Here is a 13,331-nt window from a genome sequence, read left to right on the forward strand (position 1 = left end):
GTAGAAATTTAAGAAGTGATGTAAGGGGTTGACCAGTGAGATGGATGGAAAAGGTTCAGGGTGAGTTTGAATAGAGCAGTCTGTATGGGAAGAAAGGACTTGACAAACAGAATAAGATGAAACGTGTAGAGGACTAGAAGTATCTGCTAAGTTGGCTTAGATGTGGCTCCGTGGACAAGAGGATTGTGAGTGGCTTGTTACCAAGGTAAAGCCAGCATTTGAGGGACTGGTGTGCCAAATGCACTGTATGTATGTGGGAAGACACACACACATACATACCACTGTGTGTTCAGTGATACGTTCTCAAGATCTCATGGTTTCTTTTCAGCAGCGGTTTTGTTTTTTTTTTCATGAGGAGAGAGAATGAGGAGGCTAGTTTAGGGGGGCACGATAATAACCCAGGAAAAGGGCTACAAGGTGACCTGCCGTGCTAGGAGGAAGATGGCTAGTGCCAGCCCCAGTGTGTTGTGACAAAAGAGGTAACAGGACTTTCTCCTAACACTTGATTCATTCAAGACTAATTCATTCAAGACTAAAAGGTCATTGCCCTTCTTTTGTAACTAGGCAGCAGTGAGTACTTACAGCTGATGATAAATAGTGGATAAATTCATTTCACCCTTCAACTATGAAATTGAAACCAATAACTTCGTTGATACATGTAACACTGTCACATCAGGGGAGGAAGGAGGGCTAGTAAAGCGACTGAAGATAAACCTGATTGTTTGTGTTTTTCTCTACAGTATCTTCAGAGTATATTCTAGCTTCCATTCTACAGTTTCTAGCATTTTGATAAAATAGAAACCTACAGTAGAAAGTTATTAGCACTTCGTTTTATTTTATAAAATATATATCACTGTGAGTCTGTCTTTTTATCAGGTTTAAGTGTAGCTGCTGTTGCTTTTTGGTTAAGTGTATCTGATGACATTCACTTTCTGTATTTTCCTTTGAGACATTTTATTATAAATTTTCTTTTCTAATGATCGAACTACAAAACCCTCATTTTAAAGGTTTTTGTATATTACAAATGTTAGTATATTTAAATATAATACCTAGTATATAGGTACAACAGTACAGTTTTACACCTTGCCTAGTATGTTGATCATTAATAACCCAGAATGTGCTACTCGGTGTAAAATTACCCATTGCCTCCTCTTTACCCTAACTCAAGTTCATGCCATATTGACCTTCATGGTGGAATCACATCACATGACATCATCCTGGTCCAGATACATTTTATGTTTCCATGAAATTAAGGAGGAAAAAACTCTGTGTCCAGACAACATTAAAGAGACTCAGTGAATTTGAAAACTACTGATAGACTCACATTTCAAAAACACATTTTGATGCCATGTAGAGATATGTTGTCACTCAGGTCAGTGTGTGAAAAGAGTGTGATTTTTTTCAGTGATGTTATAGATAATGATTCTTTTTAAAGTATATTTTCCATACCAAAACTTTTAACAACTATCTCTACTAATGTGCAATTTCCTACAGACTCTGAAAATCCATTTTCAGTACTTTTATCAGCTTCATGTATAGTATGTAGACATACATACGTGTGTATGTATGTAAAGGAAATATATACGCACATTACACAATTATACAGTCTGTTACACTTTCTTAGTATTTTATCATCTTTTTTCCAGTCGAGTGTCTTCTTCGTAAGACCATGTTTCTAGACCCCAGATGCTTACTGTTTGTGAAAGGCCATGAGAAAAACTTAACTTTATTTTGCCCCTGAGTCTAATGAAATAGGAAGGTCAAGCTGATTCCGCTAACAGCTTTGTTTTTGCTTTTTAAGCTTTAAACAAGAATGTCTGCTAAAGGAATCAAATTATGTTTCCTACTTGTTAAAGATGTGTCTAAATAAGGTGATGGGTAACTTCCTCTCAAATGAAATCCACCCAAGTGTTCAGAAAAAATTCAAGAATAAAATTCAAAAAGCCAAAACAATTTCAATCCACTTTCACTGTGCATCAAGAGAATTTGCCTTTTTATTTTTTTTCCTGGTTTGGAGCTCACTAATGAAAAGAAGGGGATTTCTTCAAAGCCAAAGGCAGTGAATACAGGTGTCAACTTCAGTTATTCTGTCCTGGGGTAGCATTGTCCGCATGACATACTAACCATGAACATTTTCAGATAAATAGCAGGGTAACTTAGAACATAGACTAGATTGTGCCTTCCATGATGGGACTTACATGCTCTTTCTCCTTTGCCTCCCTGCCTCTATCCTTTCTGATTTGAACAGCACTCGCAAACAAAATTACATGATGAATTTTTCACGACAACATGGGCTCAGGCACTTCTACAACAGAAGACGAAGGTCACTTAGACGATACCCATGAAGAATCAAAAATTTTATTTTTCCTTCCAACATGTGATGTGTTGCTTCCCGTTCTTTTAAATCACGCACCGCATCTGATATCAGGAAAATTCTGTGAAGGACTTGGTGACTAACTGAAAGCCCTTCTCAAGACCGAGTGTACACCACTTTCCCACACTGTGAACTAATGACAAGTGACTTATTTTCTCATAAGTAAATGTCTTCATGTTGCTGTGTCCGTGAAAATTGTGATCTGTTGTAATATCAGTTACAGTGGCAGTATTGAAAATAAATAGTTTAACAGAAAAAAAAAGTTTAAGCACAAAAATTTAAGAGATTTTATGTTTAAAATGGCATTTAGTACAGAATTTAACATTCTTGGTCACAAAGCTATTTAAGTGGACTGTATTTCAGCTCTGTATCATGTTTTATATGATTAAATTATCATCGTTTGTTCCTTTATGTATTCTCTTCTACGGTATAACACATTGACACTGTATTTACTTGTTATGTTGCAATATTTTGCTGCTGAATTTCGGGCTACTTATATTCTGCAGAAAATTCGTTGAGATACCTACTCAAGAAGATAGTTGTAAAGATATTGTATCTCCTTTAATATACTCCTTAAAATGTATGTTGGTTTAGCGTTGTTTTGTGGATAAGAAAAATGCTTGACCTTGAAATATTTTCTACTTAAAAATCGTGGATGAAAACCCTATCTCCCACAAAGTTCCCAGCTCCTTGTCTAAAGGTTCTTTTAAAATGTTCTGTGGCTGATCTACTAACAGTAACTGCCATTTCGTGTCTGTGGTAACAGAGTGATTTGTAAAACAGTGGATGTATTCATTGTGTTCTCTTCGTGGATTGTTTTTCCCGCGGGTCATACTCATACCTTCTGATGAAGTTGTACCAACACCAGCAACATTATAATGGCCCCGTAGCCCTGAACTCTCTGTTAACCTAACTGAAAGGTTGTACTCTAGGGTGAACCAAGCTAAAAGCCTATGCTTAAATAAAAAGTATGTCCATAAGCCATTTGAGGCTCATTTGTCTTTATTCATTTTTGATTAAATTTTCTGTAGGATTTGTAAGCTGGATCAGTTTTGGAAAAAACAGTGTCAGATATATTTACTGGTGTTTTGTTTCGCCATTGTTAATAACAATCATGAAGCCACACTTTCAGTTGAGCTGCGTTCCTCTTATCAACTTTTTCTATTAATCACCCTAATTACGCCAAGAAAAGTCAATAGAGAATTTTGAAAATTATTGAATTCCTGAGAATTTTGTTGGCTGCCAACGTAATGCCTGACTCATAATAAGCACTCATGCATTCATTCAGCAAATATTTGGTGATTGCTTGCTGTGTGACAGGCACTGTGTTGCATGTTGACAATAAAAATGGTGATTGAGGCATTTTCCCTGCTTCTAGTATCTACAAAATAAAAAAATATGTTGATAGTGTTGAATGTGTTGATTTCCCAGAGGATTAAAAAAAACATCTAAGTAATAGAGTAATAGATGGCAGTAGTATTTCTCATTGAACAGGGAAATGATAAAGGACGATCCCGCTGAGGAGTCCAGCTAAAGTACATTTTGAGCCTGGTATCAAATCCATTGTGAATCATTGCTCTGGAGATACAAGGCGTTCTTTTCTCTGCCTAATTTAACATATGATATATTTTATAATTAAGTGCAGTATTTGGCCCAAGAATGTTTGTAACATTGTATGTTAATTGTGGATTCTCCTTTCTTGGTTCATAAATTGTCTGCTGCTGGTTCACCATTTGATGGCATATTTGGTTCATTTTCTCCTTAGTGGAAGGGTTGAATTTTTCCCACTGCGTTCTGTCCAAGTCTTGTGTGTGTACCATAGACCTACCAGGTGAGTAGGGCTAAGATATTTTACAGTCCTCCCATCCACCTGTCTTCCTACCATCAGAACAGGGTTGAACTCCCTACATCTCCTCAAAGTTTTAATAGGGTAAGTGGGGACTTACATATAATTGGCTTATCTAATTTGAAAACATAGGCAGTTAGTGTAGGACTTCAAGTATTGTTGAACTGACTTACCTTCCTAAATAAATAAAGGAAACAAGGTTTAGTAATAGCAGAGGTTTAAAAATATTTGCACAGCCAAGTTTCCATGGTTTCTACACAGTTATCTCTTATTCACCATACATTTTATTGTAAATTATACTCAATATCTGATCTTAAATATAGTCAATATCACATATATTTTACCCTTTATGTAAGAAAGAACATATGTATGTTACTTGGAAAATTCCCCAAATTGAGATTGTCACTTTTGTCCTTATGTTTCAAGGTTTAAAAAAGTATAGGAGATCACTAAAATATGTACCCATTCATTTAATGTTAACTGAAATTTTTTGACAGCAATTTGTATTGCCTTTCTGTACTCTTTTTTTTTTTTTTTTAAGATTTTATTTATTTATTTGACAGAGAAAGACAGCCAGCGAGAGAGGGAACACAAGCAGGGGGAGTGGGAGAGGAAGACGCAGGCTCCTAGCGGAGAAGCCTGATGTGGGGCTCGATCCCAGAATGCTGGGATCACACCCTGAGCCCAAGGCAGACGCTTAACGACTGCGCCATCCAGGCGCCCCAACTGTACTCTATTTTTTTAACTTTCCCATACATGGCAATTGCCACTTGTAAGGACACTAAGTAATATACTTTTTTCCTAGCTAATTTTTATACGAAGATGTGCACTATTTACTTGAGATGGGTATTTAGGATGCATTTCAAGTACAATTTGTTTTTCATATATATTTATTAGTTGGGCATACGGCATCTAAATATGTGCATTTATTTATGAAGGGTTTTTTGCATATGTTTAAAGACTTGTACCTCACATTGTATAAACACTACTCTATATTTTGCTTTAGCTTATTTATATCCCAACAATTTATTCTGGAATTTACTTCGTTATATGTTGTGAGGAATGACCCTAACTATATTTTTTTGCAAATAGTTAATAAGTTATCCCAGTACCAAAATAAATAAAAAACACCTATGGGGAAAAATGTTAAGTCTAGAGGTTTCAGCAGTGGTAAATTTTCACAATACTTTTGACACCACTAATAACCAGTGGAGATAAAAAACAGGAAATAGACTGAATTCCAATACCCAAATAAAACAACACTTAGAAAATTTTAAATGATATAAAGCCATAAAAAGACAAAGGAAAATATAGGATGGAGACAAACAGATAAAAGATACCAACAAAATTTTGGAAAAGGAAGAGTGAATGGACTAGTTGTAACTAATCATGCTGTAAAAAGCTAAAACCCCACTGTCTACAGACAAGGGATGTGCATCACAGAACACAGAAGATTCTGGAACTAGAGAGAAAACTGCCTTTGCAAACAAGGAACAGGCTAGACGATGAAAATAAGGGTATTGGTTAAAATTCTGAATAAGGAACAGACTTCTTTCATCCCACTAGCAACAGGAAACTATCCTTCCCATCTTGGCCAGGGACAAGAGGTTTATTTTATTTTATTTTTTTGGATAACTTGAATCAGAGAGGTTGAAGAAGACCCAGAGATTTCAGGCAGCAAAGAGCTGGGATAAGTCTAGTAATTTCTTCTTAAGGTATAAGCAAAAACCCACCAGTTGAAGGGTGAGACCCTCATCTCCCTCACCACAGCACCCTTTCATCGTGCAACTCCCCAAATTCTGGCATTGGGCTTCTATCATCCAGACAGAACGCTGAAGGACTCCTCTCTTGAAAGAAGACTTATGAACTGAAATTTAAGGAATTCTGTCATGAACCTGCCAGATCACCTTGCTCACACAAAGAACTTCCAATCAACCTTTTTTACTCATAGTAGCTTTGTCAGACGTGGAGAAAGGATGGACTAGCCAACAAGTAGTACTAAGATAATTCATTATTCAAGTGAAAAAACAAAAATAGATCTCTAGACATATCATCACACAAAAATAAACCCCAGGGAGTTTAAGACATAAATGGCAGCAGTAAAACTTTACAACTTCTTAGAAGAAAATATCATTGTGGGATCATGGGAAGAAAGGATTTCTTAAACATGACATAAAACAGACAAACGGTAAGAAAAGATTATAGGGTTATTGGTCTGTAGTTTGACTGGATTCATTTGTCAAACTTTTCATGACAGAAGAGACCACGAAGTTTAAAAACCAGCCTGAAGGCGAGAAGATAAAGCCACAATATACAATCACTAAAGGACTGAACTCTAGAAAATATAAGAACTCATAAAAATAGATAATAGAAGTTAATGACATAATGGGGGGGGGAACCCGGCTGGCTCAGTTGGTGGAACATGTGACTCTTAATCACAGGGTTGTGAGTTCAAGCCCCATGCTGGGTGTAGAGATTACTTTAAAAAATAATGAAATCTTAAAAAAAAAAGAGAGAGAAGGTAATAACATAATTTTCTTTAAATCACAAAGAATAGAAATGAAAATTTCCTGAAGGAAAAACTGAAATGACAAAAGATTAAAATGTTCAAACTCACTAATAACTGCAGAAATATTTTAAACAACAATGATGTCATATCCAACCAGGGAGGCAAAATAAGAATCCGAACACAGTGGTTCTGGAACAAGGGACTCTCATACCCCGCTGGTTTACAATGGTACAACCTTGTTTTAAAAGGTAGGTTTTGGGGATGCCCAGGTGGCTCAGTCAGTTAAGCATCTGCCTTTGGCTCAGGTTGTGATCCGGGGTCCTGGGATCGAGCCCCACATTGGGCTCTCTGCTCAGCAGGGAGCCTGCTGCTTCCCCTTCTTGTGCTCTCTCTTTCTCTCTGGCAAATACATAAAATCTTTTAAAAATAAAAAAATAAAATGTAGGTTTGATTATTTTCCAGGTTTGGTGAGACCAGCAGGTCAGGATACAATTGCCACTGACAGTTCCCAAGAGGAGGGGGTGTGCCATAGTCACATGGGAGCACCAAGGTTGGTGAAGAGGCAGAAGGAATGAGAGGAAAGCATGGACTTGAGACTTTACTATGGTCTCCCCAGGAAAGGCAAGGCAGGGTAAACTGGCTCAGAATTGGGTACTTTGAATGACTTCTGCAGGCTCGGGCTTTAGGAACTGTTTCTAGGACCCTGGAATGATTAGGGCAGAGGAATATTACCTCCTGAAACCTGAGAGCCAGAAGGAGGCAGTTCAAGGAAGGGCAGTCCATTAGTTCGCTCGCATATGAAAGGAGTAATCCTTGGAGAGTTGTTTGCTATCTCTAGGAATTGGCTGGCCCTGGGAGGGGCAGTCTCTCCGTCAGTAAAGCTCCGATATGAGGGCATCAAGAATATAGAAAATAAGGGGGCACCAGGCTGGCTCAGTCAGTAGAGCATGCAACTCTTGATCTCAGGGTTGTAAGTTTGAGCCCCACATTGGGTGTAGAGATTACTTAAGAAAATAAAATCTTTAAAAAAAACCCCAGAAAATAAGAAAATATAGCTAATACAAATCTCTGTGGAGAGCAGTGTAATATCACACACATTGAATATGTTATAATATCAGTAAGGTTGAATATGCACATACAACGTGACCCAGCTACTTCTAGACAGCTATCATAGAGAAACTCCCACATGTATACACAGAGATGCGTGCAAGAATGTTCACAGCGCCATTGCTTGTAACTGCAAAAAATCAGAAGCAATCCAAGGGCCCATCAACAAGAAAATGGATAAACTGTGGTTTATTTGTATAATATTCTATGGTATTAAAATGAACACGCCCATTAACAATAACAACAGAACAAGTTGCAAAATTATATAGCATGATGCCATTTATCAGATTTTTAAACTTTGCAAACATACAGTCGACTCTTGAACAGCATGGGTTTGAACTTGGTGGGTCCACTTACGTATAGATCTTTTTGGATAAATACAGTACTGTAAGTGTATTTTCTTTTCCTTGCAATTACCTTAATAACACGTTCTTTTCTCTGGCTTACTTTACTGTAAGAATACAGTATATAAGATGTAAAACATACAAAATATGTGTTAATCAATTGTTTATGTTATGGGTAAGGCGTCCGGTCAGCAGTAGGCTATTAGTAGTTAAATTTGGGGGGAGCCAAACGTTAAACTCAGATTTTCAACTCCACTGGGGTTGGCGCCCCTCACCCCCATGTTGTTCAAGGGTCAACTCTACAATCTGTTGCTTACCAATACATGCATATGTAGCAAAAATCTAAAAGCATGTGTGGGAATAGTAAATGCAAATTCATGACAGTAATCTCCTCAGGCAGGGGAATAAGATCAGAGAGGGGTATGTGGAGGACATCAACTCTACCTAAAATGTTTTCTTTCTTTTTTAAAAGCCGGAATAAGATACAGTAAAATGTTCAGGTTGGCCCAAGTTGTGTGCATACAAAAGTATTTTTTTGTATTATTCACTATTTTCACGTGAAATCTAAATGTGATAGCCAGAAAAGAAAAGAATAAATAGGATTTGTCGGGCAGAATCAGCCGGGGAGACGTATTCTAGGAAAGCAATGTGTGCAAAAACACAAAGGCAGAAACTAGCCTGGCTCCTTAGGGGAGTCTCAGATCTTTTGAATTTGCAGAGGGGCTGGGGGCGGGGGGGGGGGGCTCTGGGAAGCTGTGGGAGGGGTTTTTTTTTAAGATTTTTTATTATTATTATTTATTTATTTGACAGAGATAGCCAGCGAGAGAGGGAACACAAGCAGGGGGAGTGGGAGAGGAAGAGGAGGCTTCCAGCGGAGGAGCCCTTTAATTAGGGGGCTCTGGGAAGCTGTGGGAGGGGTTTTTTTTTAAGATTTTTTATTATTATTATTTATTTATTTGACAGAGATAGCCAGCGAGAGAGGGAACACAAGCAGGGGGAGTGGGAGAGGAAGAGGAGGCTTCCAGCGGAGGAGCCCGATGTGGGGCTCGATCCCATAACGCTGGGATCACGTTAAGCTTAACCGCTTAACGACTGAGCCACCCAGGCCCCTGTGGGAGGGTTTTAAAGCAATGACCTTTGAATAAATCCACTCTGACCAAGGGATGGAGAGCGGTTAGAGTCAATTCAGAAAAGAAGCCGGGACATAGAATTACCGGGTAAACCCGGAACTACAGCTGAGGTGTAATTTTATATTGTCTCGAAATAATTTTACTAAGGACTCATACTTCTCCAGAGTAACAACAAACTGCTTCAACCACAAAATATAGCAGTAAATACAACAGCAACTATGCATTTATTTATCGTGCAGGGGAAAAAAAATCAGCCATTATTAAAAGAATTCCAGTTCAGAGGGGAGAGGGTTTTGCCATTCTTACTGCATCTCCCATTTAGTCCTTTGGGTACCTATTAGAAATGAATTTTTACATTTTTTTTTTAATCCAACAGGATGGAAATTGATGCTCTCTTTATAGACATGGGAGACCATGTGACGGTGGAAAAGTCTGCCAGTCTCCAGTGGCCTTATTACTTTATTTCAGTGTCTGGATCTACTGTCTTAGAAATCATGTCAGTACAGCAGAGAAAGAGGAAGTTAAGTCTAAAAACATAACTTTTTATGGAAAGAGTACTGGTAGAATAATATATGGATATATATGTGAATAATAAAAAGGCACAGAACTGTGCACAAGAAATATTGCCTCAGTAAATCTAGGGACTGTAAACTAACTTATGCCAAAGTTAGTACAAGAATCCCTTAATGTTACCACCCAGGGAAGGCAGACGTATTGTGATACGTTAGACACTTTGGAACCCCTCTACACCTTAATAGAATCTAAACAAATTCTGTTAAGAATCATCTCATTAGAAACTAAACAACGCCCTCCGAGGCTAAAGAGGAAACTCCTCATTAATTAAAGGCTAATTAGAAATTCCGAATTCTTTTTTTTTTAAGATTTTATTTATTTATTTGACAGAGATACAGTCAGTGAGAGAGGGAACACAAGCAGGGGGAGTGGGAGAGGAAGAAGCAGGCTCATAGCAGAGGAGCCCGATGTGGTGCTCGATCCCACAACGCCGGGATCATGCCCTGAGCCGAAGGCAGACGCTTAACCACTGTGCCACCCAGGCGCCCCCTGAATTCTTAATATAATTTCTCCCACATTCATATTCTAGGTGACTTGAAGTTGATTCTTCGGTCTGCCCCTAAATTTCCAACTGTAACAACATTTATATTCTAGCATATTCCATGTTTGGAGTTTGGCAAAACATCAAAGGAGGACAGCTGTCTTTGGCTTCTCTCCCTAAGACACACCCCACCCAACCAGAACCTGCCCACATCCCCACCACACAGAAAACCAGCCTGGGTCCTAGTCCTCCAGGTGTTAACCGGTTCTCACATAGGAGAGAGAGGGGCAACTCAGCTTTACTGAATGTCAGACACTGTGATAGGCATTGACATGGTCATCTCACAAAAATTGTTAATATAGAATAAACTATAACTTTCCCCCTAGGGATTTCTATTTTAATAAGTAGTGTTAAACTTCCAGAAATGCTTCCAGATCCAAAAGAATGAGTGTTTTAATGGTGAAATTTCAGGTATTTGTTTAGGTGATTGAGGTAGATGTTTTGACAGAAATGCCATTTAAGTCTTCTGCTTTGATGGATCAGATAGCCTGTGAGACCAGACCTGCAGATCAGTCCGCTGGACCTGTTTCAAACCCCTAGTTCACACAAATGCTCACTTTTGGATACTCTAAGTCCCTACCATGGTGTATCTTCCCTCCCTTGCATTTCACTGCCCTGGTAAGTGAGCCTTTACAATTAAGAAAATGGATGTGATTCTCAGTTGAAAGAGATACTCGGGCACTGTCTAAGCCAGAAACAATGATATTCATATATTGTGCCCAATCTTTGGATGGCACTTCCTTCTCAAGTCCTTATTCTCTCCATGCTGCTTGTGATCGCTGCCCGGTCCCAAAGCTTACACAATTTGGTGCACTGCTTTTAAGAAAAAGAACTCAAAAGTACAAATGCAAAGTTAGGTACCAATATGAGTATTTATTTAGCTTTTGCACATACTGGCTCCTCCCCATGTCGTCTCCCCCTCTTCTTGTTGACACTCCACTCCATCCTGATCTGGATTGGGTTGTGTACTTAAATGTGTTCATCCATCTGGATTTTGTTTTGCTTGCCTTGAGAGCATTTATCCAAGTTTGCAGTTATACTTTTATTAATGTGATTATCTAACCATACCGTTGTCTCCCCCATTAGGCTATAAATTCCATCAGAGCACTGTACTCTCAGTATCTGCCACATAATGTGTAAAAAACAATTCTTTATTTTTTTATTTTGTGTGTGTGTGGAGGGGACGCCTGGGTGGCTCAGTCGGTTAAGCATCTGCCTTCAGCTCAGGCCATCATCCCCAGACTCTCAGATCGATTCCTGCATGGGGCTCCTTGCTCAGCGAGGAGCCTGCTTCTCCCTCTGCCTGGCACTCCATCCGTCAATCTTAAAAACAATAAAAACAACAAGGAACAATTGTTGTTACAGCAGATAACCTGGTGCTATTTCCAAAAGCACAGCAGGAACACCTGGGTGGCTCAGTCAGTTAGGTATCCTACTGTGGATTTTGGCTCAGGTCATGATCTCAGGATTGTGAGATCAACCCCCTGGGGCAGGCCTCCACACTCACTGTGGAGTCTGCTTGAGCTTCTGTCTCTCCCTCTCTGTCTGCCCCTCCCCCTGCTCATGGTGTCTTTCTCCCTCTCTCTCAAATAAAATAAATTTGAAAAAAAAAATACATCAGCACCACCTAGGGGCTTATCTCAGTCCCTAGAAATGCATATGTCAGGCCCTGTTCCAGACCTACTGAATTAGAATCTCAATTTTTTTTAAAGATTTTATTTATTTATTCGACAGAGATAGAGACAGCCAGCTAGAGAGGGAACACAAGCAGGGGGAGTGGGAGAGGAAGAAGCAGGTTCCCAGCGGAGGAGCCTGATGTGGGGCTCGATCCCATAATGCTGGGATCACGCCCTGAGCGGAAGGCAGACGCTTAACCGCTGTGCCACCCAGGCGCCCCAGAATCTCAATTTTTAACAAGATGCCCAGGTGAGTGGTATCTGCATTATAGTTGAAGTACTGGGCTCCCAACATGAATGTGGCAAGATCATCTCATACAATGGCAAAGGCCAAGTGTCAAACGAGTAACACCCGAAAGGCATGTCACAGGAGCCCAGTTCCTCCTTAGTATGCCATTCTGTTAGGATTTCTTCAGAGATGTTCAAAGCCTGAAGAAGAGCAAATGTGGTTTTACACCCATGGCCAGAAGTCCGCCATTCCTCGGCTCAGGATTCGGGGCTCCTTGAAGACAGCTCTTTATTTCCAGCTCTTCTTCCTCAGGTGCCTGAAGGACAGCACCGTGGCCCCAAGGGTGCTGCCTGGCCCCTGCCCTGGAGGCGGCATCTGTCAGTAGTGTCTCCTGGCGCACTTTTCATCTTTAAGACTGGCTAAAAATAGCCCCTCACCTGTGTCACTATGGTGTGCACGTGCAGAAATGCAGAAAAAAGATGTCGCCCGTGAACCAACTCTAACCCTTGCTGTGACATAAAACCAGGGGCAAGTTTTTATGTTGAAATCATGTCTACCCCTCACCTTAGAGAATTTAGGCCTCTGGTTGTGGTGGTCCCTCGCATCTGTTGTTAGAAACAAAACAAAACCTCCCTCCCTTCTTTCCTCTTTTATTCCTCTCTCCCTCCTTTCTTTCTTTCCCTTCTCGGTTCCCCCCCCCGCCCCCCGCCCCCCGCCAGGTATATTCCTTTCTCCCAAATAGAATATTTTGTTGCTTTAATTTTTTCTTTTTTAAAAAAGGTGTTTTGTAAATTCTAACTAGAATTCCTGAAAAAGAATCTATCACGCACGGCCTTGTTGCACGAGTCAGTATTTGCAAGAAAAAGTGCTCATCGAAAGCAGCTCATCAAAGCATTTTTTTTAAAAGATTGTCATTTTGCATTTCCACGTGGGTTCCTGTATCAGGTCCGGGTTTCTATAATCACTGTATTTGAGAATATATGTTAGGATGTTTCCATTTTA

At 39.5% G+C, this 13,331-nt stretch overlaps 1 protein-coding gene across 2 annotated transcripts in view; it reads left to right on the forward strand.

Moving 5' to 3' along the window:
- The window catches only part of RELN (reelin), a 489,518-nt gene extending 486,160 nt beyond the window's left edge, over positions 1-3,358 (forward strand). For both annotated transcript variants that reach the window (XM_034666797.1, XM_034666804.1), the window contains one exon: positions 2,249-3,358. In XM_034666797.1, the coding sequence (XP_034522688.1) occupies positions 2,249-2,345 (97 nt within the window). In that variant the 3' untranslated portion in view covers positions 2,346-3,358. The remainder of the gene's footprint in view (positions 1-2,248) is intronic.
- Positions 3,359-13,331: the final 9,973 nt, after the last annotated feature.

The sequence above is a fragment of the Ailuropoda melanoleuca genome, chromosome 1 (assembly GCF_002007445.2).
Source record: "Ailuropoda melanoleuca isolate Jingjing chromosome 1, ASM200744v2, whole genome shotgun sequence".
NCBI classification, from domain to species: Eukaryota; Metazoa; Chordata; class Mammalia; order Carnivora; family Ursidae; genus Ailuropoda; species Ailuropoda melanoleuca.